This window comes from Acomys russatus, chromosome 26 (genome assembly GCF_903995435.1).
Source record: "Acomys russatus chromosome 26, mAcoRus1.1, whole genome shotgun sequence".
NCBI classification, from domain to species: Eukaryota; Metazoa; Chordata; class Mammalia; order Rodentia; family Muridae; genus Acomys; species Acomys russatus.
The window spans coordinates 48,273,284-48,296,951 of NC_067162.1; the positions used below are offsets into that span (position 1 = coordinate 48,273,284).

Here is a 23,668-nt window from a genome sequence, read left to right on the forward strand (position 1 = left end):
TTAATACTAACATGACATATATTTTCTGGAAAAATAAGTCAGAAGGAACATGGAAGAATGAGAAGGAAAAAAATGAAGAGAAATACCCCCCAAAACACCCAGGTTTGTGGTGATTTATCATTTTGACCTAATTCCTTTCTCCATTTTGCCCTTTATTTTGTTCCTTTTTCATGGTTCAGATGGTCTGTGAACGTGTCATGTGTTAGCTTCAGACTGCAGGGCCTCCAGGCCCCCTGGCCTCCCAGCTGGTGCTTGTCCTCTGGAGACTTGGCAGACTCATGCTTAGTCCAGGAAAAAGACAGCAGCTTGAAACACAGCAACAGGCCTCGGGCTGGGCCTCAGCTGGTGTGGCGCTTGTGTCTAACAACTGTCAAGCCTTGGTTCTACCCCCAGTGCTCCATAAACTGGGCATGCCAGAGGAGCACCCCTTCAGTCCCATATGATCAGAAGTTCAAGGTCATCCTTGAACTGCACTGGAAACAACAAAGCAGAATTTGGGACAAAATTCTCCAGGCTCCCCGTGGGAGCTGAGCAGCACCTCAGAAACACTAAAGGGACATTGACACCTTTTTTAGGACTTGTGGGCTGTGGTTTTTGTGTTTTTGTTGTTTTGTTTGTTTGTTTTAGTTTTTATAACAGGGTTTCTCTGCGTAGGCCTGGCTTTCCTGGACTCACTTTGTAGATCAGGCTGGCCTCGAACTCACAAGGATCCACCTGCCTTTGTTTCCCCAAATGCTGGGATTAAAGGTGTGGTGGGCTTGACCTTTAAAGGTGGGCTGTTTTTTGATCGCTTTTGTTCTGTGCTTCTTGCAATATGAAAGTAGTGCTTTGACCCGTGTCATGACCACAGTTCCTATATATGGGCTTTCTTCTTCTTCTCCTCCTCCTCCTTCTTATTTATTTGCCTTTATTTGAATACATTGGTGTTTTCCCTGCATGTGACAGTGTGAGATCTTGGAGTTATAGACAGTTGTAGCTGCCATGTGGTGCTGGGATTTGAACCTAGGTCCTCTGGAAGAGCAGTGAATGCCCTTAACAACCAAGGCATCTCTCCAGCCCCACTACAAGAGGGGTTGGTTTGTTTTTCCAGACAGTTTCTCTGTGTAGCCTTGGCTGTCCTGGACTCGCTTTGCAGACCAGGCTGGCCTCGAACTCACAGAGATCCACCTGCCTCTGCCTCCCGAGTGCTGGGATTACAGGCATGGGCCACGGTGCCCAGCTCACACTGGGGTTTCCTAATGGTGCTGTTGTTTCTTCCCACTGCTAAGCTAGGGCTCCATGGGGAACGACCAGTCATCTAAGTGCACACTGGCATGCACAGCTTCTAGTGCACTTCTTTTCTGTGTGTGTGCATGTGCCTGTGTGGTGTGACAGAGTTTGTGCTGTGTTGATACAGGGTCTCACGTCGATGAGGCTGACCCAGTACTTACTGCATAGCCAAGGATGAGTGGGAATCCTGCTGCCTTTATCTCTCTAGTGTTGGGATTAGTGGCATGTGCCACTACACCCAGTGTATGTGTGTGTCTGTGTCTGTGTGTGTCTGTGTGTGTCTGTGTGTGTGTGTTGCTTCCATGCTGGTTGCAATTTTTTTTGTCTAATCTTTATTCCCTAGAAGTAGGAATTGACATGTGTGCTGATTCTTTAAGCAGCTTTTCAACAACAACAAAAATCTTACTCCAGTGGGCATCAGGTAATGGTGAAAACCGTTGATTCCTCATGTTGTATGAATGTTTGTCTGTTCTGGGTTTTTATTTTGTTCTTACAGACTCATCATTTACAGTAAAATTTCAGACCTCATTTATAACACAATTTGTCAGATATCAGCAACTTTCCCCAAGGACACAGAAAGATGCAGAACACTAGCAAAATGTATGACACTTGCTGCTTTTCAGAGAAATAGCAGGAAAAGAAAGATAACTTTAGGCTTGGCACATCTTGAGTGAAATTATAAAGTTCATAACTTTTTTGTCCCCTTTTCATTGGTAGGCTAAATCTTAGATGTTGACTGGTGCTCAGGGAAACAATTCGATTCCAGAGCGTGTCCAACTGGTGCTCAGGGGAAAGATTCGATTTCAGAGTGTGTTCAACTGTCTGCTGGCTTCAGAGTATCTTGAGTTGCTTATGGACCACCACTCCCTACCTTGCTGTGGTCATACTTAAACCTCTGGCTCAAACATTCTCAAGATGGCAGCTAACCTAGAGAGTACCGACGCCTTCCCGGGCTGTTTGCTATGCAAATTATTCAGGCTGCCGGCGACATTTGCCCAGGGATGTCCAGCACAAAAGACAGCGTTGTGCATCCACAGGCCAGCAATGCTGATTTACGTTTACCACTACCTGAACCAACCCCTCTATAAGTCTAGAAACCCACCCATCTTAAACGTTCCTTCATGCTGGTTAGAACAAACAGGTGGTTTTCAGCAAGTCTGGCACCACATGTTCATTATAATAAAATCTGAAACTTTATTTAGAAACAAGTTCTTCTGAACAGTGTCCTGGGGCCTTGGAAATTTCTGGATCTTGTCAATAGGAAAGAAAAGAGGGAATAAGCCCTCAGCCTCTGGGCAGACAGCAGCTACATGGTCAAGCTTTTCTGTGAGCATGCTTATGAGTGAGTTTGCTTCCTTCCTTGAGTTGGCATCTGTTTTATTTGTTCCTGGAAATAGGAGTAGGAATAGGAAGTTACTTTTTTTTTTTTTTTTTTAAACAGGGTTTCTCTTTGTAGTCTTGGCTATCCAAGACTCACATTGTAGACCAGGATGGCCTTGAACTAACAGGAATCCACCTGCCTCTGCCTCCCGAGTGCTGGGATTAAAGGCGTGTGCCACCATCGCCTGGCTAGGAAGCTACTTTTAACAGGAAGTTGGTCCGGTGATACTAGTGGAATGCCATCAGTACAGAGGCCGAGGCAGGAGGATGACTGAAAGTTCAAGGCCAGCCTCTACTACATATGAGAATGTGTCTAAGAAATAGATAAAAGCACATGTAGTCCTCTTCTGTATAAACTGTTATGGTTTGTAGCTTTAAAACGTTTGCTGGTGGCTTCGATATAGCTCAGCAGCTGAGTGTTATCCTGACACGCTCAAGGCACTGGGTTGGATTTCTAAAATGGTGAACAGTAACAAGTTATTGTGTTTACATTTTCTTCTATGAGCCTGGCTGCCAGCCTTGGACTTTGCTAGCCACCTTCAGTGGCGTCTCCTTTCTGGATACTCCAGATCCCTTCTCTGGCAGCTTCTCTATAGCCCTACAGGAAGAGCGCTTCTCTGTGCCACCATCATTTGATGGGAAGAAAGCAAAGGATTTCCCAGTCTGGAAGAGACGGCGACTGTTAAAAGTTCTCATTACTCGCACAATACAAGTCTTTGGTTAGACTTGAGGAGCCGGTTTTCAATCCCAGCCTGAGGTATATTTGAGAGGTGCTTCAGGCAGCACCACGGCCAGCGCCTGCTGACTTCCAGCCGGCAGCCTGCCGCCTCTCAAGTCGAGCCCGGAAAGTGCGAAGATGCCTCGCCAGCCAGCTAGGGACCAGGCAAGCCACTTGGGCCCCATACAGGGGGCCTAGCTATGATCCAGAAGGGTTGTGTGACAAGACCTAACTTCCTGACTTTGTTTCCTAAAGAGCTCACGCAATTGGAACTCTTTGTAAGGTGACCCGAGGGGGTGAGTCCTTCTCCTGCCCACCCCCTACCCCTAGCAAATAAAGACACCACACACTTTATTGCAGCAGAACAGAATGGCTGGCTTTAATGCTTCAAGTTTTCCATTTCCTTCCACAGGGCTTTGTTTGAAAAATAACAAAATGAGGTAAAACGAGTCAACCTATGTACACGTCAAAAACAGGTGCCGGCTGCAGCGGCGGCGATGGAGCCCTGGCGAAGAATGGGGCCACCCTGCAACCGCAGCACGATTGTCGTCCTGAGGAGAGAGAGAGCGCGCATGCGCGCATACGCAGATGCGGGTGCGCCTAGAAGCATTTGCGGTGCACAATGGAGGGGCCAGCCTCGTCGTATTCCTGCTTGGTGATCCACATCTGCTGGAAAGTGGACAGCGAGGCCAGGATGGAGCCACCGATCCACACTGAGTACTTGCGCTCAGGGGGGGCGATGATCTGCAAGACAAGGGAACGTCAGGTGCCTGCGTGTCCCCCTCCCCCTGCGCCCGGGTCTCCGCCCGCACCAAACGCTTCTTCCACCTTGATCTTCATGGTGCTGGGAGCCAGGGCTGTGATCTCCTTCTGCATGCGGTCAGCGATACCGGGGTACATGGTGGTGCCCCCTGACATGACGTTGTTGGCGTACAGGTCCTTTCTGATGTCGATGTCGCACTTCATGATGCTATTGTAGGTGGTCTCATGGATCCCCGCTGATTCCATGCCTGGTGCCAGGAGGAGAGGCAGCGTGAGCAGCCACAGAGCCAGGGGACTAAGGGCATCAGCGAGTGGAGACCCAGTACTCTGAGGTGCGGGGGGAGGGAGACAGATCCCAGCACACTAGTGGAGCAGAGGGCGGCTCACCGATAAAAGAAGGCTGGAAGAGCGTCTCCGGGCAGCGGAACCGCTCGTTGCCGATGGTGATGACCTGCCCGTCGGGCAGCTCATAGCTCTTCTCCAGGGAGGAGGAGGAGGCAGCGGTGGCCATCTCATTCTCGAAGTCCAGGGCCACATAACACAGTTTCTCTTTGATGTCGCGCACAATCTCACGCTCAGCTGTAGGGACAGAAGCAACAGGGTGGCCTCAGGGCAAGGCCTGGGGCGCATGCTCACCTTCTGCCGGCCCACCCTCAGCGGCCACTGGGAGCGCGCACCTGTGGTCACGAAGGAATAGCCACGCTCGGTGAGAATTTTCATCAGGTAGTCAGTGAGGTCGCGACCGGCCAAGTCCAGACGCATGATGGCGTGTGGCAGGGCATATCCCTCATAGATGGGCACGTTGTGGGTGACACCGTCCCCAGAATCCAACACGATGCCTGCACAGAGGAAGGGCAGTGCGTGAGTGGAGGGGAACAGAAGCAACAGCAGAGACAGTGGCACAGGACTGGGGTAGGGCAGGGGTCGTCAGGGATCGGATGGACACCGTCTGGGGTCTGGACTGGAATGTTGGGGCAACACTACCTGGGCCAGAGTGGGGCCGCGTGTGGGCACTTACCGGTGGTACGGCCGGAGGCATAGAGGGACAGCACCGCCTGAATGGCCACATACATGGCAGGCACGTTGAAGGTCTCAAACATGATTTGGGTCATCTTCTCCCGGTTAGCTTTAGGGTTCAAGGGGGCCTCAGTGAGCAGGGTAGGGTGCTCCTCAGGGGCCACACGCAGCTCATTGTAGAAGGTGTGGTGCCAGATCTTCTCCATGTCGTCCCAGTTGGTGATGATGCCGTGCTCAATGGGGTACTTCAGGGTCAGGATACCTCGCTTGCTCTGGGCCTCGTCACCCACGTAGGAGTCCTTCTGACCCATACCTACCATGACACCCTGCAGATGGCGACATCAGACACTTGTTACTACAGCTGGGGGGAGGGCGATACATGGGCTGTCCTCAGAGAAACTACCCTACCCTGCCAGCAGCCTGACCTGGTGTCTGGGGCGGCCCACGATGGATGGGAACACAGCCCTGGGGGCGTCATCCCCTGCAAAGCCAGCTTTCACCAGGCCAGAGCCGTTGTCACATACAAGAGCGGTGGTCTCGTCTTCGTCACACATGGTGTCTAGTTTCTGCAAGGATAAGGCCATAGTGGCATTGAGCATTGCTCGTAGGTGCTGGGGGTTAGGGTAGGGCTCCATCCAACCCACTTTCCCTTCGGAGACCCAGAGACTCCTTTGCCCTAATTCCTTGCATAGGGTCGCAGGATGCTTTCCCAGTGCAAGGCTTTTGCTAAGAGAAACAGTCTATGGATCAGACTAAGTTCTCCAACTAGGCATGCAGGGGACATCTCGAGACCCTTTATCTACCTTCACTGTAGGCCATGCCCCCCACAGGTGGCACTATCCTCTTTACTCCCAACCCCATCTATGAAGAAGACATTAAGGCCACTGCTGCCTGTCCTGTGAGAGGGGCGAGGATGCTGCCCAGGAAAGGGTAACAGTGTCCCAACCTTGGAGCAGTTGCCTATTTGAATACCCATAGCCTTCCAAACTCTGAAGGAACCCTGCCATGTGCCTCCTAATCCAGAGAAGAGTACCCAGGCCTTGCTGCCCTTTAGGAAAGTCTTGGGTTCAGAGAAAGATGCTCCAAGGCTAAACCAATGCTGAACCTCTCCAAATACATTTTCAGGGCAGCCTCCCAGGGGCTGGGGTGTAGCTCTATGGGAGACCTAGCTCACATTTTGCATTACAAAGGCCTAGATTTAATCCCAGTAAAGAAAGGCAGAGGAGAAAGGAAAGAGGATGTAAGGAGGGAAGGGGGGGGGAGATTCAGGACAGAAATCTCAACCAACCAGGAGCTGGTGTGTGGCTCAGTAGGAGAGCACTGACTTGGTCACTTGCAGGAGGACCTGGATTTAGTCCCCAAGGAGGGGAGAGCCTAGGGTTGGTAGTGGATAGACATGACACCCCGCCCCCCCGCCCAAGACATATCCTAAATGCCCACTCAGCAGCCCAAGTGGACTGGAAATGAGTTTGGAGAAATTTCCAGAGCCAAGTTTCTTCTTTAAAGTGTCTGCCTCTGGGGCAGAGCACAGCTCTGCTGGATCCTGCAGGTCACCCTCCCCTCTTCCACCCTACCTGCTGCTCTGACTCTGGCGCTGGGTGCCGAGCGTGGGAAGTGAGGCTTCACGTCCGTGTAACCGCCTGTGCCCTAGCTCAGGTTTTTATATAGTCCGGGGAGCTCCCTCCACACCTCCCCGAAGGAATGTTGCTGCCCTTCCCAAGCCATATTTGGGTGTCGGGCACTAGAGTCCCTTCCTCCGGCTGGTTCTCAGCCTGGGTCCCCGCCCGGGGCTCCTACACTGACCAAAGAAGGAGAGGACTGGCCCTGGCCCAGGTAGCTAGGACCGGACCGGGCCATACATGGACAGTCTCCCCAGCTGTCTGCCCCTCCCAACGGGCTCCAATGCTTGCCGGAGGGCTGGGCTGGGCCAAAGGTCACTGTTTTGGTGATCACTAGTCTGCAAGTTTTACCTGTTCAAAGGTCTCTCCAGCTCTGCCCACCTGGGCCCATGAGCCGCTGAGAAGGTACCCACCAATTCCTGACCTCCCACACTGCACCCCATTTATGGGTTCTTAACTCAGACTATGAAGTCCTGATGCTTAAGCCCAGGGGAGGGACCTGTGGTCAGGTGGGCTGGGAGGGGTCATGGGCCCCAGGTAGGGATGGAAAATAAGCCCCATATTTGAGCTCCATTTTCCTTCCCACTTCAAAGCTCCCCAACCCAGAGATCTGACCCACATCCCCCCCTCCCCTACACACACACACACACACACACACACACACACACACACACACACACACACACACACACACACACAGAGTCAGTTTAGGGCACGCAGCTGTCACAGGGCGGACAACTGGCGGAGGGATAGAGGAGGAAGTGGGAGGAGGCATGGAGGGTATGTGGCCCTGGCACATGGCATGTGAGGCCAGGGCATTAGAGCTGTCCCTGCATTCTGCGGTGCACTCTTGAAGGGAATGGAGAGGTCTGATGGGGGGAACTCTGACTTCAGAACTGACTCCTATCTGGGTGGCTGGGTTCAACAAACAATACCCCTTCCCCTTCGGTGGCACTGAATGTCCCTCCCCTGGGTCTGAAAGACGGGTCACAGCTGGAACTGTTGGAACCTAGAGGGGCTGGAGCACAGAGAAGTGGCGATGGCGGCCCTTCTAAGGAGCACCAAGACCTTCTGCTGGAGCCCAGGAGCGGCTCCTCCCCGGCAGACTAATCTTTATATTTAGAGGATGATGCCTAGCAGCCAGCAGCCGGGCCACTTCCCATCCACCTTGGGGCCCCCACCTGCCAGGCCTGTGTGGGTTCTATTTATACCACTGCTAGATGGAGATCTGCCTTTGCGTTTCTAGAAGGAGCTACTTATGGAAGGGAGGGGGTGAGTAGAGGTCATCTCTTGGTGCTTGTCTCGATTTGGGCAGGGAGAGGGACGAGAAAACCAAAAGGAAAGTGTTCTGTGACCAACCAGGCGACATGCTCTGAGGGTGCATCAGAGCCAAGCCACCACGGAGCCATCCCCTTTCTGATGGCTTAAGCTTTCCCAAAATAGTTGTTCCCATTTGGAACTTAGCAGCTGGGACAGGTGCCGATCCTGAGGGCAGAGGCATGCTCAGGCTCCCCCAGGCTCCCAGTTTTTCCTAACCCAGGGCTGCACAACCTAACAGGGCCATCAGTTCTGTGGCTTTGTCCTTACCCGGTGCTCAGTGCTAGGGCAATGGAGCGGTCAGAAAGAGGCTAGCAGCACACGCATGGTGCGCAGAGCTTTGGGGAGTGCTTGTATTTGGGTCATGGATGTAGGGAGAAATGTGTGGACGCCCTGGACCTCAGAGGGGCCAGGCTGTACATACTGCCCCAAACTCCATCAAACTCTTGCAGAACCTACTCCAGTTTTCTTGGCATGACATTCAGCACAAAGTCAGCCACGAGCACGTTGTCTGCGAGCTCCAGGAAACCCACTGCACAGCACCTGGCGCAGGAGCAGGCAGGTGAGCAGGGCACGTGAACTCTAACCTCAGCTGCACTCTTTCCTTTCCTGACAGTTTCTGTCTCTGGAATCCTGGCTACATTATCACCATCTTCCAGCTGGCCTCTCAATGCTTGTGGGCAGAGCACTTGCAACACCATGCTGGTATGCTCGCACTCGTTTTCTCTCTCCTTAGCCCCTTTACCGCTCACATTCTACGAGTCCTTACACTACTAGATCAGAGGCTAGCCGGTAACACTGCAATTGCCCATTTCCTCTTCTGTAGTACAGGCGTGTACTAGCAGCATCAAGCCTGACCTTCGCCAGCGGGCAGCAGTCCTGCAGCAGCTCTGGAGGCACAGGCAGGGCACATGTCGTGTCAGAGGATAGCTCTGTGGAGCCCACTCCCTCCACCTTCACGTAGATTCTAGGAGGTCGAATTCAGGCTGCCCAGGTCGCAGTGCTTACCAGCTGAGCCATTTGCCGGCCCCAGAAGCTGGCTCTTCTGGAGTAAAACCCAAACCAAACCAAAGGTTTTTGTTCTTGGTTTGGTTTGGTTTTTTGAGACAGGGTTTCTCTCTGTAGCCTTGGCTGTCCTGGAACTCACTCTGTAGATCAGGCTGGCCTTGAACTCACAGTGATCCACCTGCCTCTGCCTCCCGAGTGCTGGGATTAAAGGCGTGTGAAACCAATGCCCCAAAGTTTTTATTAGGGCATGGTAAATCAAAATGCAGATCTGTACACAGGACCTGCCATCCTAGCAGGTGAGGAAAAACTCTGGAAAGGCTCCTTTGAGAAGCCAGGGGTGTGCAAAGTGCTCACATTCCTCACATAAAACAAAAGGTGTGTAACACAGCCCAAGGCTCATTTCAGAACAGGCGCCCCAGGCTTCCAGGCTAAATGGTTCCTTGGTGTCTATGTCCTCCACATGCCCCAGAAAGTGGTGCACACTTGAAAGTCTTAACACTCAGGAGGCTAAGACAGGGGACTGAGAGTTTGAGGCCAGAGCTGCAGAGTGAAACCTCTCAAAAAGAAGCTTATGTACACTGTTTACACACGGATATTTCACCATTCTGGACAGAGAGTGGGTCGGGGAGGTTGTAGTTAAACCAGAACCACTCAGAATGTGGGACCATGACGGCCTAAGACACCATGGGTTTGTCTGTGGCCCTTCCCACAGCAGCCAGGAGACAACGAAATCTGTCTCTATGCCCCATACAGGCCACCAGGGCCCCTTTAAGGGGGTTCACAGGCAATGAGTTTTAGTCTGAGCCAGGTCCTGACTGACTCACACATGCTCAGAACATACTGCAATCACCTCTGTTAAGCAACAACGGTAGCCGCTGTCATTCAGTGTGACTGGGTACCAGCTGCCATTCTTGGCTACTTGATTTAGAAACAAATCACTAAGTCTTTTTCTTTGAGATAGGGTTTCTTTGTGTAATCTTGGCTGTCCTGGAACTCTCTTTGTAGACCAGGCCAGCCTCGAACTCACTGAGACCCACCTGCCTCTGCCTGGGATTAAAGGCATGTGCCACCACCGCCTGGCCTTTAAATCACTAAGTCTTTACAGATGGATTATGTGCCCAGTTCTCAAGACTTGGGAGGGAAAGACATTCAAAACTGAAAGTCTGAATTTCATTTTTATGTTGGAGTAAGTTTAAATTCTGAAAGGGCTGGGAGTGGTATGGCACATGCCTTTAATCCCAGCACTCACTGTGAGTTCAAGGCTGGCCTGGTCTACAAAGCGAATCGAGAACAGCCAAGGCTACACAGAGAAACCCTGTCTTGAAAAAAACAATTCTGGAGCTGCGGTGGTTGACATGGGCAGAGGCTTGGCCCCTCTCCTTCAGATAGGTGGGCCATGCCCACAGCTCCTAGAGCAATACCTGGGGGAGGCTGGCCTCAGCATTACAGTGCTTGTGAAAGGATGACTAAGGTCAAACTAGAGATCATCCTAGGAAGCCGGGTGTGGCAGCACACAACTTTAACCCCAGCACTTGGGAGGCAGAGGAGGCAGATCTCTGTGTGTTTAAGGCCAGCCTGGTCTAAAAGGAAAAAAAAAGAAAAAAAGAGTCAATACTGAGATCACAGCAAATGCCAATACCATATTAGGTAGCAGTGACAATTGACTGATAGCTTAGAAAGCCACACAAACATCTTGCTAAACCACTCTCAAGACTCATCTGCTATTGATGAGTGTTGTCACTCAGACCTTGAATCCCAAGACTTAGGAGGCAGGTGGATCTGTGAGTCTGAGGTCAGCCAGAGTTACATAGTGAGACCCACATCTTACGGGTTTTCTATTTTGTTTTGAATTTCTAAATCAATGTAGAAAGTGAAGAACATTCCCAATGAACTACCAGCTGTCAACTCTCATGAGTTAGACCCAGTGTTTTGATTTCTCAGTCATATTCTAAGTCAGTAAAATCTGAGATCATTTTGCTAAGTAGGTACTTCCCTCCGGCTCTGACCAGGAGAGACATCAGCTCCCAAAGGCTCTTCAGTGTGCCATATTTTCCTGGTCTGGAGAGATGGCTCAGCGGTAAGAGCACTGTCTGTCCTTCCAGAGGTCCTGAGTTCAATTCCCAGTAACTACATGGTGGCTCACAACCATCTATAATGAGATCTGGTGCCCTCTTCTGGCCTGCACCTCTACATGCAGACAGAGCACTGTATACATAATAAATAAGCCTTAAACTTTTTCCCCCTTAACTTTTTGAAATTAAAATATAATTACATTGTTTTCCCCTTCCCTTGCCCCTTCCCACACCTCGCATTACTCCCCACTCCCCTGCTCTCTCTCAAGTTCATGGCCTCTTTTTGTTGACCTAAATATATAGACACAACCTAATCAGTCCATAAAATATTACTTGTATGTATATTATTTTAGGGCTGGTACTGGGTAAGCAATGGGGATGGGCAACCTGGTTTTTTGTTTGTTTTTTATTTTTAAGGTTTATTTATTATGTATACAGCTGTGTGTGTACACCTGCATGTCAGAAGAGGCCAGCAGATCACATTATATGTGATTGTGAGCCACCATGTGGTTGCTGGGAATTGAACTCAGGACTTCTGTAAGGGCAGACAGTGCTCTTACCACTAAGCCATCTTTCCAGCTCTGAGCCTGTTTTGTTTTTTAAGACAAGATCTTGCTATGTTGGCCAGATCGGTTTTGAACTCAGCGTCCTCCTGTCTCAGGCTCTAGTGTTGGGATTACAGGTGTATGTCATCAAACTTGGCTCAACCTTATAATCCTTAAGACAGGAGCAACGTGCACAAGGAGGCCGTGCTGGAGAGACTGCTGTCTCACTGGACCAAGGGAGGCTGGAGAAAGGGCAGCAACACAAAAACAAGGGGAACTTCAAGTGGGAAAGGAGAAGAAAACACCTTATAACCAAAAAGGAAACAGGGTTACACCCCCATTTTATACGACAGCTCCCAAATAAAGCACGAAAACCCCTGGCTACCACAGACCAAAGCACACAGACTTCAAGTTGATTAAGTCCTAAATTTTTATAAGCAAACCATATACAAATTTTAGAAACAAGCATTTCTACAAATGTCACATCTGCCCTTGGACATAATACTCATAATTTGCTTTTAGAACAAACTCAAAGAAAGGGTTGGACTTGAGGCTCCCCAGCTGCTCTGCCTGCAGCAGGTCCTTCACCTCCGGCAAGTATTCGCTGAGCTGGATGCCTGCAAACAGAAAACACTGTCACTTCCGGCTCCTGAGACGCTAGGTGAGTGAGCAAACACGCCCCACCCCGGGGCCTCCTCCGTAGACAACAGCCTCTGCAGAGCCCCCTGCAGCTTCTCACTAGTCAAAACAGCTGCTCCACATGAAATCTTTCCTAGACTCTCAAACTTTCACTTTCCCCCCCCCAATAGTTTAAGACATTCCTTCAATGTGGAAGTTTTCAACTAACAGTCATTTCTATGTTGCCCTACTTGGGGAATAATTTAATAGAAACACTTTCACAGAGCTGGCCACAGTGCTGCAAAGGTGTCAGTCCTGAGTGCCTGTCCTTCTGGCACCACAGGATGCTGGAGGCGGACTCCCTGAACCTGACAGTCCAAGAGCAGCCTGGGCAGCACAGTATGCATCTGTCCCAGAGAAATGCAAACACACCAGCACTTCAACTGAGGTCAGACACGAACTCGGACAGAGATGTACCTGCCTCTGCCTCCCAAGTGCTGGGATGAAAGGCATGCTCTGCCAAGCCTGGCCTCCACATTTGATTTCTAATAGTTAACAAAACAGTTACCGTCTTTTATAAGCTTCTGCAAGGTCTTCACAAATACACTGTCTTTAGACACTTCGATCGGATCGTCTTTACCATCTGAACCAGACCAGCTGGAAACGAAAAATAATGAGGGAAATGGAGTCACTGTGGCCGCTGAGACACAGTTTCTGTGGTTTCTCCTGCGGTTGTGGGATAGAGTGCTAAGGTTTGTGACACTGCTGTAAGTTATCAAAGTAATGGACTTTAAATGTGGGACACACCTAAATCTGTATTGACCTAAGCTACACTGGCAGCATAAGCCATTGCTACCACCACACAATTTTATTTTATTTCCCAGACAGGGTTTCTCCGTGTACCTTGGCTGTTGTGGACTTCCTTTTTGACCAGGTTGGCCTCAAACTCACAGAAATCCGCCTGCCTCTGCCTCTCAAGTGCTGGGATTAAAGGTGTGCGCCACCATGTCCAGCTCCACCACACAATTCTTTTTTTGGCTTTTTGAGACAGGGTTTCTCTGTGTAGCCTTGGCTGTCCTAGACTTGCTTTGCGGACCAGGCTGGCCTTGAACTCACAGTGATCCACCTGCCTCTGCCTCCTCCGAGTGCTGGGATTAAAGGCGTGCGCCACCACACAATTTTTAAAAGGCTTGTTTTGTTTTGTTTTGTTTTTAAACACGGCATTGTATTATGTAGTACTGGCTGTCTCCAAACTCCTTATCCTCATGCCTCACCTCTCAGGTGTGAAAATTACAGGTGTGTATCGAGGCATCTTCCTGAAGAAAATGCTTCAAGTAACAAATCTAGTGAGCATCCTAAAGTGCTGTTTTTTTGAGCACATTCTGTCTTTCCTGAATATGGAAAAGGAGGGAGCACAGGGAAAAGGAGTCGCTTTCTTCCCAGTGGGACATGAATACACAATGACTAGTGCTCAGTGTACACAAGCCACAGGCGACCTAAAACTCAGATTGGAAGGTAGTAAAAGGGCTGGCAAGATGGCTCAGGGGGTGAACATGCTTGCCATGCATGTCTGATAGATGGGAAAGGTAGGAGGAAGAGAGAATTGATTCTGAAGTTATTCTCTGACCTCTTACTCTGCCCCCGACGTTAAAATTTTAAATGTACCAAGCAAGGAAAATGCATGCAGTAAACCTAGACCCCCTAATCAGATCTAAGCAATGGACAGCACATTCTCCACAGGTGTGTGGAGAGCAGGGACTGACTCTGACATGAACTCTGGTGCCCCCTATTTGACCGCTCCCCCTTGGTGGGGAAGCCTGGTGGCACCCAGAGGAAGGGTAAGCAGGCTACCAGGATGAGACCAGATAGGCTCTGATCATATGGTGGGGGAAGAGGTCCCCTTCTGTCACAGGCCTAGGGGAGGGAAACAGAGTGAAGGAGGGAAGAAGGGGGGAAAGGGAAGATACAAGTGAGGGGATAACAATTGAGATGTAATCTGAATAAACTACTTAATTTTTTTAAAAAAAGTATAAAGAAAAAATTAAAAAAAATTTTTTCACTGTTTCTGAAAGCAGGAGAGACGCCCCTGCTCCTCACTGGCTACAGCACTCAGGAGAGCAGGCTTTGCACTTCACTTGAGCAGCACAGTAGAGTTGGCCCTACGGGCATGAGAGCAGGAGAGCTGACTGCCTTCTGCAGATGGTGGCACTGGGAGGCCTAGGTGGAGCAGTGCTGGGAAGACTGCCCTGGCAGTTCAGATAAGGGAGAGCTGGTGGGCTGACTAGCTCAGCTACCACCCAGGCCCAGATCCAGGGGTCTGAGCTGGTTACCCCCAAATCTATATCATCTGCAAACAGTTGGGCTATGTGAAAGGATCAGTCCTGCTGGTCTAAGGGTTCAGGATCTCCACGACACAGTGTAAGCACAGGATAGCCAGGAGGAGGCCTGATGAGGGCCCAGTGCTGATGGTGTCACAGAAGCGGAGCTCTGGAACCAGAACAATGACTTGCTGCAGTGAATGTTTGTGGTAAAGCTGTGTGAACACAGGGCTGTGCTGTGGGATACTCTGTGACACACTGCAGCTGCTATGAGGAGATGCTTTCTGTATGTTGTGTCTTTTCATTTTGGGGGAGGTTGCAAGGGCAAAGGGCAGAGATGAGAGGACAAGGCGATGACCAGGACTGAGGTGCAGGATGTGAAGCTCACAAAGAATCAATAACAAGTTTTTTTAAAACTACAGTATTTTGAAGCTAGAGAGATGAAGAGCCTCTAGATGCTCTTTCCGCGGCCCTGGTTTAACTCCCAGGACCGTATGGTGGCTCCCGATCACCTGCAATTCCAGTTTCAGGAGATGAACACCTTCTGAGCTCTGAGGGCACCAGGCATGCATATGCTGCACAGACACACACAGCAAAATACTCATGTGCTTAAACTAAGTCTTGCCAGGTATGGTGTCGCACGCCTTTAATCTCAGCACTCAAGAGGCAGAGGCAGGAGGATCTCTGTGAGTTCAAGGTGAGCCTGGTCTACAATGTGTGAATCCAGGAAAGCCAAGGCCACACAGAGAAACCCTGTCTCGAAAAAACCAAAACCAAAACCAAACCAAAACAAAGAGACTAAGTCTTTTTTGTTTTGTTTTGTTTTGTTTTTTGGAGACAGGGTCTCTTTGTGTAGCCTTGGCTGTCCTGGACTCCCTTTGTAGACCAGGCTGGCCGTGAACTCACAGCGATCCTCCTGCCTCTGCCTCCGAAGTGCTGAGATTAAAGGTGTGCACCACCACGCCCAGCTGAGACTAAGTCTTAACAAAAACAAACAAACAAACAAATCTGGGCACAGTGGCACACACCTTTGATCCCAGCACTTGGAAGGCAGAGGCAGGTGGATCTCCAAGTTGCAGGCCAGCCTTGTCTACAGAGTGAGTTCTAGGACAGCCAGTACTACACAGAGAAACCCTGTCTTGAAAAACAAAAAAAACAAGAAAAGCAGTGGTTTATGTACGGGTGGCCCTAAGCCTTTAGGCTATTCCCAAATTGCTGAACTAAAAGGCAGGAGTACTAGTGATGCCGCTGCTACGTGAAAGTGGGACGCCCAGAAGCACGTGGGCCATCTTGTGCAGCGAGTCAAGCTGTGCTGGGAGCAGCTCCCTGGCGCTGGTGCCCAGGCGGGACTCACTCGTCTCTCTGCAGCGCTCCGCACAGGATCTCCAGCTTCAGACCATCGATGCTCACACCTTCCTCCTGTACAGCAAAACAGAGCAGCCTGGTCAAAGCCTGACTTTCATCTACACCCATCACCACCATCTACTATGTATATATATTTGTTATTATTAGCTTTTTGTTTTTTGAGACAGGGTTTCTCTGTGTAGCCTTGGCTGTCCTGGACTCACTTTGTAGACCAGGCTGGCCTCGAACTTACAGAGATCCGCCTGCCCCTGCCTCCCTGAGCGCAGGGATTATAGGCAACCTGCACCATGGTGCACAGCTTAAAATTTATTTTTTATGTGTATGAATATTTTGCTTGTATGTATGCAAATGCAGTGTGTGTGTGTGTGTCTGTGTGTGTGTGTGATGGCCAAGGAGGCCAGAGAAGGGCACAGCTGTCCCGGAACTGGAGTTACAGATAGTTGTGAGCTGCTATGTGGGTGCTAGGAACACATGTGAGTTCTCTGCAAAAGCAGCAAGTGTTGTTAACTAGTCCGACACCTCTCCAGCCTCCTTACTGTCTTTCTTTAAAGTGTTAGTACTGCTGCTATCTGTGCTGGTTTCAGATCACTTTGAGTTCATCAGGGACTCTAAGAGTTCAGATTATAAAGGGGTCAGGCAGGGAAAATCCTGAGTAAACTGTGGCCTTGCAAATATGAGTACCTGGCCCTGGAACCCATATAAAAATGCTGGGTTGGTGGTCCACATCTGTAATTCCAGCTGGGGATGGAGAGAAAAGAGGATCTCTGGGTCTCACTGGCCAAGCTGGCCTAGGCTAATTGGGAGCTCCAGGCCAACAAACAACCTTGTCCCAAAGCAAATGTGAGGATGGTGGTGCTCCCGAGGAGGACACTCAGGGCTGTCCTGGCCTCCACACCCAAAAGCAGAGATGTACACATGCATACACAAACATGAATGTGCACAGACAAAAAACCAAATGGTTGTATAGCCAGACATGGTAGCACACACCTGTGAGCTCAGCGGTTGGAAGGGGGGAGCCTTGAAATAAGAGGGGTCATACCAGTATCCTGTCTCAAAAACAAAACAAAGAAACAACCCCCTCCAAAACAAAAAAAACAAAACAAAATCCCCAACCAGGCTGGAGGGGTGGCACAGCAGTGATCAGCACCCTCTGCTCTTACAGAAGCATGGATTTGGTTTCCAGCACCCACATGGTAGGCCACAACTGTCTGTAATGTCAGTTTCAGGAAATCTGTCTTTAGGCATTGCACACACATGGTGTACTTCAATATTTGCAGGCAAACATTCATCAACATTAAAAAAAAATCACCAAACAAAAAAAGATGTGAAAAAGTTAACATGACCCTAAAACCCACCCACCCTCGGCTCTGCAGCTGAGAAGCAGAAGCACTGAGCCTACTACACTGCCATTATGATGTGAAAGACATCTTCCACTAGGTGGCTGCTGAGAAAGAAGACCTTACGACTTTGAGAAGCTCCATTAAATTTTTTTGGAGACCAGTGCTCAGCAGGTATGGGCACTTGCCATAAACTAACAACCTGATTCTGCTTCTGAGAACCCACTTGATAAAGAGAAAACTCAAGCACACAGCTGCCCGCCCCAGTTTTCTTTCCCTTGTACAGAAAAAGCCAACTGGAAATGCAGAAGGACTCTCTAGAACTGGTGTCTCCTGTCGGCTCGTCTCACAGTCTGGTTGGAGCTTTCCAAGGCCCACAGGTACCAGGAGCCACATGCAGAAAGGGCCTGTGGCAAGCAAGTGAGCTTCCTGGAGGCAGCCAGTCGGGTTTGTTTTTGTTTTGGGGGGTTTTTTGCTTGTTTGTTTGTTTGCTAAGCAATGGGTGAGCTCTGGTTGAGGCCCCCTCCCCCCTTGTCTCGGGCTGCTTCCTGCTGCTGAAACTCCTTTCCATGCTAGTCATTGCGGCCTCTCTCATATAGCTGGCACCGTACAGAGACACCCTCACTGCCTACACTCTGCTGTGATTACTTCCCTCTGTTGGGCAAATTTCCTGCAGAATCAATATGAAGATGATTTTATAATTCCTGATATTTATGGAATTGCTGATTTGATTCAAGTAATTTTACACCCTCCTGCAGAATAGCAAAAGCTGTCAAGCACACAAACTGCACTAGGAAGGACAGGTTTGGGACATGTTTATGACCAAAGGTAAGCACCGGCTCTAGGCTGGGAATAAAGCCATGGCTCTTGTTATGCATCATGGTAGACAGCCGTCAACAGAGAACAGACAACTAATGGCAGGGTGAAAGACAGATAGAAACGCTATTTGGAACTTATAATGAACTCATGGGGCTAAGAGAAAGCTAAAGAATATTTAGTTAGGTGCAACTCTTATGGAAAGACAAATAAACAATAATCCCACTGAAAGCCCTTGGACCCTGTTAACCTATGGCAGGAAACACTGTTGCTCTGAACTCACCATGAACTTATGAAGACACAGAAAAGAAATGCTGAGTTAAGTACAATGGGAAAACATGTATTCGATAATCCTGCTGTGTAATTAATTTTGTGATAATTACTTTTATGGTCATGAGGTAATTTTTCTTTTGATGTAGAGGACTTTGTTTTGAGGATATAAAAGGAACCAAGAAATAATAAACGTTGGTTGGAGCTGGAGCTTCTGCTCCATTCACCATCCACCAAACATATGCCTGCCGGCCTGTTTGAAGTGTTGGAGTTTGCCTTGCTCTATCCACCAGCTGTGTGTGTGTGTGTGTATAGATGTGTACACACACACACACACACACACACACACAAGTATGTATGCATGCATGTGTAACATTGTTAAAGCTTGTGGAAATTTGTTTGTTGGAGCCTGCTTTGATTCATCCATTGTATGTGTGTGAGTGTGTAGTGTTTTCTTTCTCTCTTTCACAGGCTCACAAACAGTTAATAAGTTACAAGTTCCAGGCTGCAGGCCTGAGTAAAGACCTGGTTTTTGCCAGCCTTAGGTAATGAAGTTCCTTTTCTCAATGGCCTGACCCTAATCAGCAGGGGCCCCTGAGTTAGAAGAGCTCAGAGCAAGACTCCAGCTACAAACAGTGAGTAGCCCTGAGAAGCCAGGAGCAACTAGCTGCAGAGACACTGCGTCTCTCTGACACCACTGTCCCCTGGTGTCAAAACTGGTCTTTGGCACATAGGTAAGTAACTTTGGGCTCTTAACCAAAATTAAATCTCTGTCCTAGAACTCATTCTGTAGACCAGGCTTGTCTCAGTGTCACTACTCCCAGCCAGCCAGATCAATTTCTTACCTCATCAATATATTCCAGCAAGTCCAAGGCTTTCTTGAAATCATACTCATTGGCTCTTCTGTTTTCCTCACAAATGTACAGCTGCAACAAGTTCCAAGGAAGAAGATTACCCAGCACATTTTATGGAGAGAGTAAGTAACTGTCTTCTTCTTCTTCTTCTTTTTTTTTTTTTTTTTTTTTGAGACGGGGTTTCTCTGTGTTACCTTCCCAGTCCTAGGCTCCCTCTGTAGACCAGGCTGGCCTCGAACTCAAGAGATCCACCTGCCTCTGCCTCCCAAAGGTGTGTGCCACCCACCATGCCCAGCTAAGTCACTGTTTTCTTTCACATAATCTGAACATATTTTTGTAGCCAAGAAAAATGTCACATTTGGGGGCCATATTATTTTTTTCCTAAAGATTTACTTATTTATTTACTATGTATACAGTATTCTGCCTGCATGTACACCTGGAGGCCAGAAGAGGGCATTAGATCTCATTATAGATGGTCATGAGCCACCCTGTGGTCACTGGGAATTGAACTCAGGACCTCTGGAGGAGCAGACAGTGCTCTTAACCTCTGAGCCATCTCTCCACTCCCTTCTCCTTCTTCTCTTTCTTCTTCTCCTTCTCCTTCTCCTTCTTCTTCTTCTTCTGTTTTTTTTGGTGTTTCGAGACAGGGTTTCTCTGTGTAGCCTTGGCCATCCTGGACTCACTTTGTAGACCAGGCTGGCCTCGAACTCACAGCGATCCGCCTGCCTCTGCCTCCCGAGTGCTGGGATTAAAGGCATGCGCCACCACGCCCGGCTCTTCTTCGTTTTTTAATAAATTAATGTGTGTAATGGGATATACAAACACTTTTTTAAAATGCCAGAAAATTTTATATTCTTAGACTAAGAATACAGTATATGCTTCTCATCTTTCCTGTCCAATCTTTGATATAAATCCTGCCCTTGAGCTCACAGGGCCACTCAGTGTATGGCTTTTAGAACGCTACACTTTCAAATGGCTTTAAAAACTACAACCTAGCACACAGCTGGGTTTAGTGGTGAGCACCTGCCTAACATCCAGGGCTCTGGTATGCAGTGTCCAACACTGTAGAAGACATAAACAAACACCTGTGTGAACTTTATTATCATTATTATTATTAATTATTGGTGCTGGGTGTGGTGACAGACACCTTTAATCTCAGCAATTGGAAGCAGAGGCAGGCAGATCTCTGAGTTCAAGGCCAACCTGGTCTACAAATTGAGTTACAGGATAGCCAGGGTTACACAGAGAAACTCCATCTTAAAAGGAAAAACAAAAACAAACAAAAAAAACACCTTTTTTGATTAAAATTATCAATATGAATTTTTCCTATCTTCTTCTGCTAGCAACTATATACAATAGGACAAATTTCATTTTTAAAGACTGTACATAATCCTTTAACAATATAAAAAATCTTTTATAAGCCGGGCGGTGGTGGTGCACGCCTTTAATCCCAGCACTCGGGAGGCAGAGGCAGGCGGATCGCTGTGAGTTCGAGGCCAGCCTGGTCTACAAAGTGAGTCCAGGATGGCCAAGGCTACAAAGAGAAACCCTGTCTCGAAAAACCAAAAAACAAAAAAAAACAAAAAAACAAAAACCAAACTTTTACAATGGGTCTGGAGAGATGGTTCAGAGGTTAAGAGCTCTGTCTGCTCTTTAAAAGGTCCTGAGTTCGATTTCCAGCAAACACATGGTGGCTCACAACCATCTGTAATGACATCTGGGGCCCTCTTCTGGTGTGTAGGTGTATGTGCAAGCAGAACACTGTATAAGTAACAAATGAATAAATCTTTTTAAAAAATCTTTTATAAATAAACTATCTCCTAGTTTTCACTGCCACACAGGCTTAAACCTATTGCTTTGCAAAATCCCTTTGCCACTGAACTGGAGAGTGGCACTGAAAAGGATTGTGTATCTGAGCGGGGCTGGCTTCACTTCCACAAGACAGTGGCGCATACAACCTACACCTTAGTCCTCCCAGTTGGAGACTCTGGAGTGCCATTCTGAAGCTCTGCTGTCACAGCGGCCGACGCCACAGCTCTGGACGCCCACAGCTCTGGGCTGCTCGCCCTTCCTTTCCTGCGGTCAGAGCAGACTCAGGTGCAGTGCCCGAGAGAAGGCAGGCAGCACGTGGAGCAGTAGCTGCTCATGGGATGAATCCAAGATGCTCTGGCCTGGCATAGATGACGTGATTACCAGGAAGCAGGTGAAGATAGTACCTAAGCCTGTGCATCTCCGCCTCAGGGACCGTCACCTCACAACATCCATGCCTACTCTGAGAAAGCATCTACTGTGATTCCTACCAGTCCTCTGAAGGAGTTAGCACCTGGAAGGTCATGGGAGCTGCATCCTGCTAATTCTCCTTGCTTCTAACAGCTCTTCTAGGGGAGAGCCTCTGGCATGTGGGAGACGGACATGTTGGCAGCACGGCTTAGCAAACTCAGGCTTGTTCTGAGTGTGGAAACAGGACAAGGCTGTAACATCTATGACACTTACACTGATGAGCTGTGGTGCTGTCAGCACAGGCATCGCACTAAGGCTCAGCTGTCTCTCGGTCAGCAGCTGCTCTGGCAGGGTCTCCTGGTGCAGCAGGAAGCGCTCTTGCTCAGCCATTGCTGGTGATCAAGGGTACACAATAATGGGTTTCACTTCTGCCATCATCAACCAATTAGCTCAAGAGCTTTATTTTTGTTTGTTTTTTGAGACAGAGTTTCTCTGTGTAGCCTTGGCTGACCTGGACTCGCTTTGTAGACCAGGCTGGCCTCGAACTCACAGCGACCCACCTGGCTCTGCCTCCCGAGTGCTGGGGTTAAAGGAGCTCAAGAGCTTTAAAGGCGATTCATTGCTACCCCATGGTCTCGAGACGTCACGTCACTAGCTGCTTATGCTTCACCGCTGACAATATGTTTACCGACCACAGCAGCAGGCTCCACGTTAGGTAGCTCAGGGAGAACATGCTGTGCTATTCATAGACTATAGTACCTGGGTATTAACTGGGAAGACCTGCCCATTGAATGAGGCAGCCCAGACGCACTAGGCTACCAGAGAAAGGGGATGCACTGCTGTACGTCCACCACAGCAGTCACAGCTGACAGAGGCTGAAGCTCAGCATGTCTACTCACAGAGCAGCTGTGCTCCACAAACTGCCAGTGAGCAAAACAAAACTAAAATCACAGTAGTGACTTCAGGAGGTGGAGCCTCCCATCAAACACCAACCCCTCTCCCCCTATAATTTAAATTTTTCCATAGAAATTACTCATATAGCCAAAACTATTTAATTTTTGAGATTAAGTTCGGGTAGTTTCTACCTCCTGGTGGGATTAAAGGTATGCACAACTGTATCTAGCTCTTTCCACAATGTTTTTGAGGTAGGGTCTCACACAGCACAGGCTGACAGCACAGGCTGAGGTAGGGTCTCACACAGCACAGGCTGAGGTAGGGTCTCACACAGCACAGGCTGAGGTAGGGTCTCACACAGCACAGGCTGAGGTAGGGTCTCACACAGCACAGGCTGAGGTAGGATCTCACACAGCACAGGCTGAGGTAGGGTCTCACACAGCACAGGCTGAGGTAGGGTCTCACACAGCACAGGCTGAGGTAGGATCTCACACAGCACAGGCTGAGGTAGGGTCTCACACAGCACAGGCTGAGGTAGGATCTCACACAGCACAGGCTGAGGTAGGGTCTCACACAGCACAGGCTGAGGTAGGGTCTCACACAGCACAGGCTGAGGTAGGGTCTCACACAGCACAGGCTGAGGTAGGATCTCACACAGCACAGGCTGAGGTAGGGTCTCACACAGCACAGGCTCTCACACAGCACAGGCTGAGGTAGGGTCTCACAAAGCACAGGCTGAGGTAGGGTCTCACACAGCACAGGCTGAGGTAGGGATCTCACACAGCACAGCTGAGGTAGGGTCTCACACAGCACAGGCTGAGGTAGGGATCTTCACACAGCACAGCTGAGGTAGGGTCTCACACAGCACAGCTGAGGTAGGGTCTCACACAGCACAGGCTGAGGTAGGGTCTCACACAGCACAGGCAGGTAGGGTCTCACACACAGCACAGGCTGAGGTAGGGTCTCACACAGCACAGGCTGAGGTAGGATCTCACACAGCACAGGCTGAGATAGGATCTCACACAGCACAGGCTGAGGTAGGGTCTCACACAGCACAGGCTGAGGTAGGGTCTCACACAGCACAGGCTGAGATAGGATCTCACACAGCACAGGCTGAGGTAGGGTCTCACACAGCACAGGCTGAGGTAGGGTCTCACACAGCACAGGCTGAGGTAGGGTCTCACACAGCACAGGCTGAGGTAGGGTCTCACACAGCACAGGCTGAGGTAGGATCTCACACAGCACAGGCTGAGGTAGGATCTCACACAG

At 49.4% G+C, this 23,668-nt stretch overlaps 2 protein-coding genes across 2 annotated transcripts in view; both read right to left on the reverse strand.

The window, feature by feature from the left end:
* Positions 1-3,705: 3,705 nt before the first annotated feature.
* Acta1 (actin alpha 1, skeletal muscle) lies at positions 3,706-6,861 on the reverse strand. The gene is made up of 7 exons (XM_051168580.1): positions 6,721-6,861; positions 5,572-5,712; positions 5,148-5,472; positions 4,807-4,968; positions 4,517-4,708; positions 4,196-4,377; positions 3,706-4,111 (listed from the first exon to the last, which is right to left on the reverse strand). Exons 2-7 carry the CDS (start codon positions 5,698-5,700, stop codon positions 3,968-3,970), a joined length of 1,134 nt encoding a protein of 377 aa, XP_051024537.1. The 5' UTR covers positions 5,701-5,712; positions 6,721-6,861; the 3' UTR covers positions 3,706-3,967.
* A 5,252-nt stretch (positions 6,862-12,113) lies between these two features.
* Nup133 (nucleoporin 133) overlaps positions 12,114-23,668 on the reverse strand; it is a 57,631-nt gene continuing 46,076 nt past the window's right edge. The window contains exons 22-26 of the mRNA XM_051168581.1: positions 21,779-21,897; positions 19,277-19,357; positions 15,998-16,062; positions 12,894-12,982; positions 12,114-12,324 (exon numbers count right to left, since the gene is read on the reverse strand). Of these exons, the coding sequence (XP_051024538.1) occupies positions 12,188-12,324; positions 12,894-12,982; positions 15,998-16,062; positions 19,277-19,357; positions 21,779-21,897 (491 nt within the window). The 3' untranslated portion in view covers positions 12,114-12,187. The remainder of the gene's footprint in view (positions 12,325-12,893; positions 12,983-15,997; positions 16,063-19,276; positions 19,358-21,778; positions 21,898-23,668) is intronic.

Coding starts and splice junctions, on each gene's coding strand:
- Acta1 (XM_051168580.1), bottom strand. CDS start 5,700: ATGTGTGACGAAGACGAGACCACCGCTCTTGTATGTGACAACGGCTCT. Junction 4,969..5,147: donor TGCCTCCGGCCGTACCACCG/GTAAGTGCCCAC, acceptor TCCTCTGTGCAG/GCATCGTGTTGGATTCTGGG. Junction 4,709..4,806: donor CTATTCCTTCGTGACCACAG/GTGCGCGCTCCC, acceptor CTGTCCCTACAG/CTGAGCGTGAGATTGTGCGC.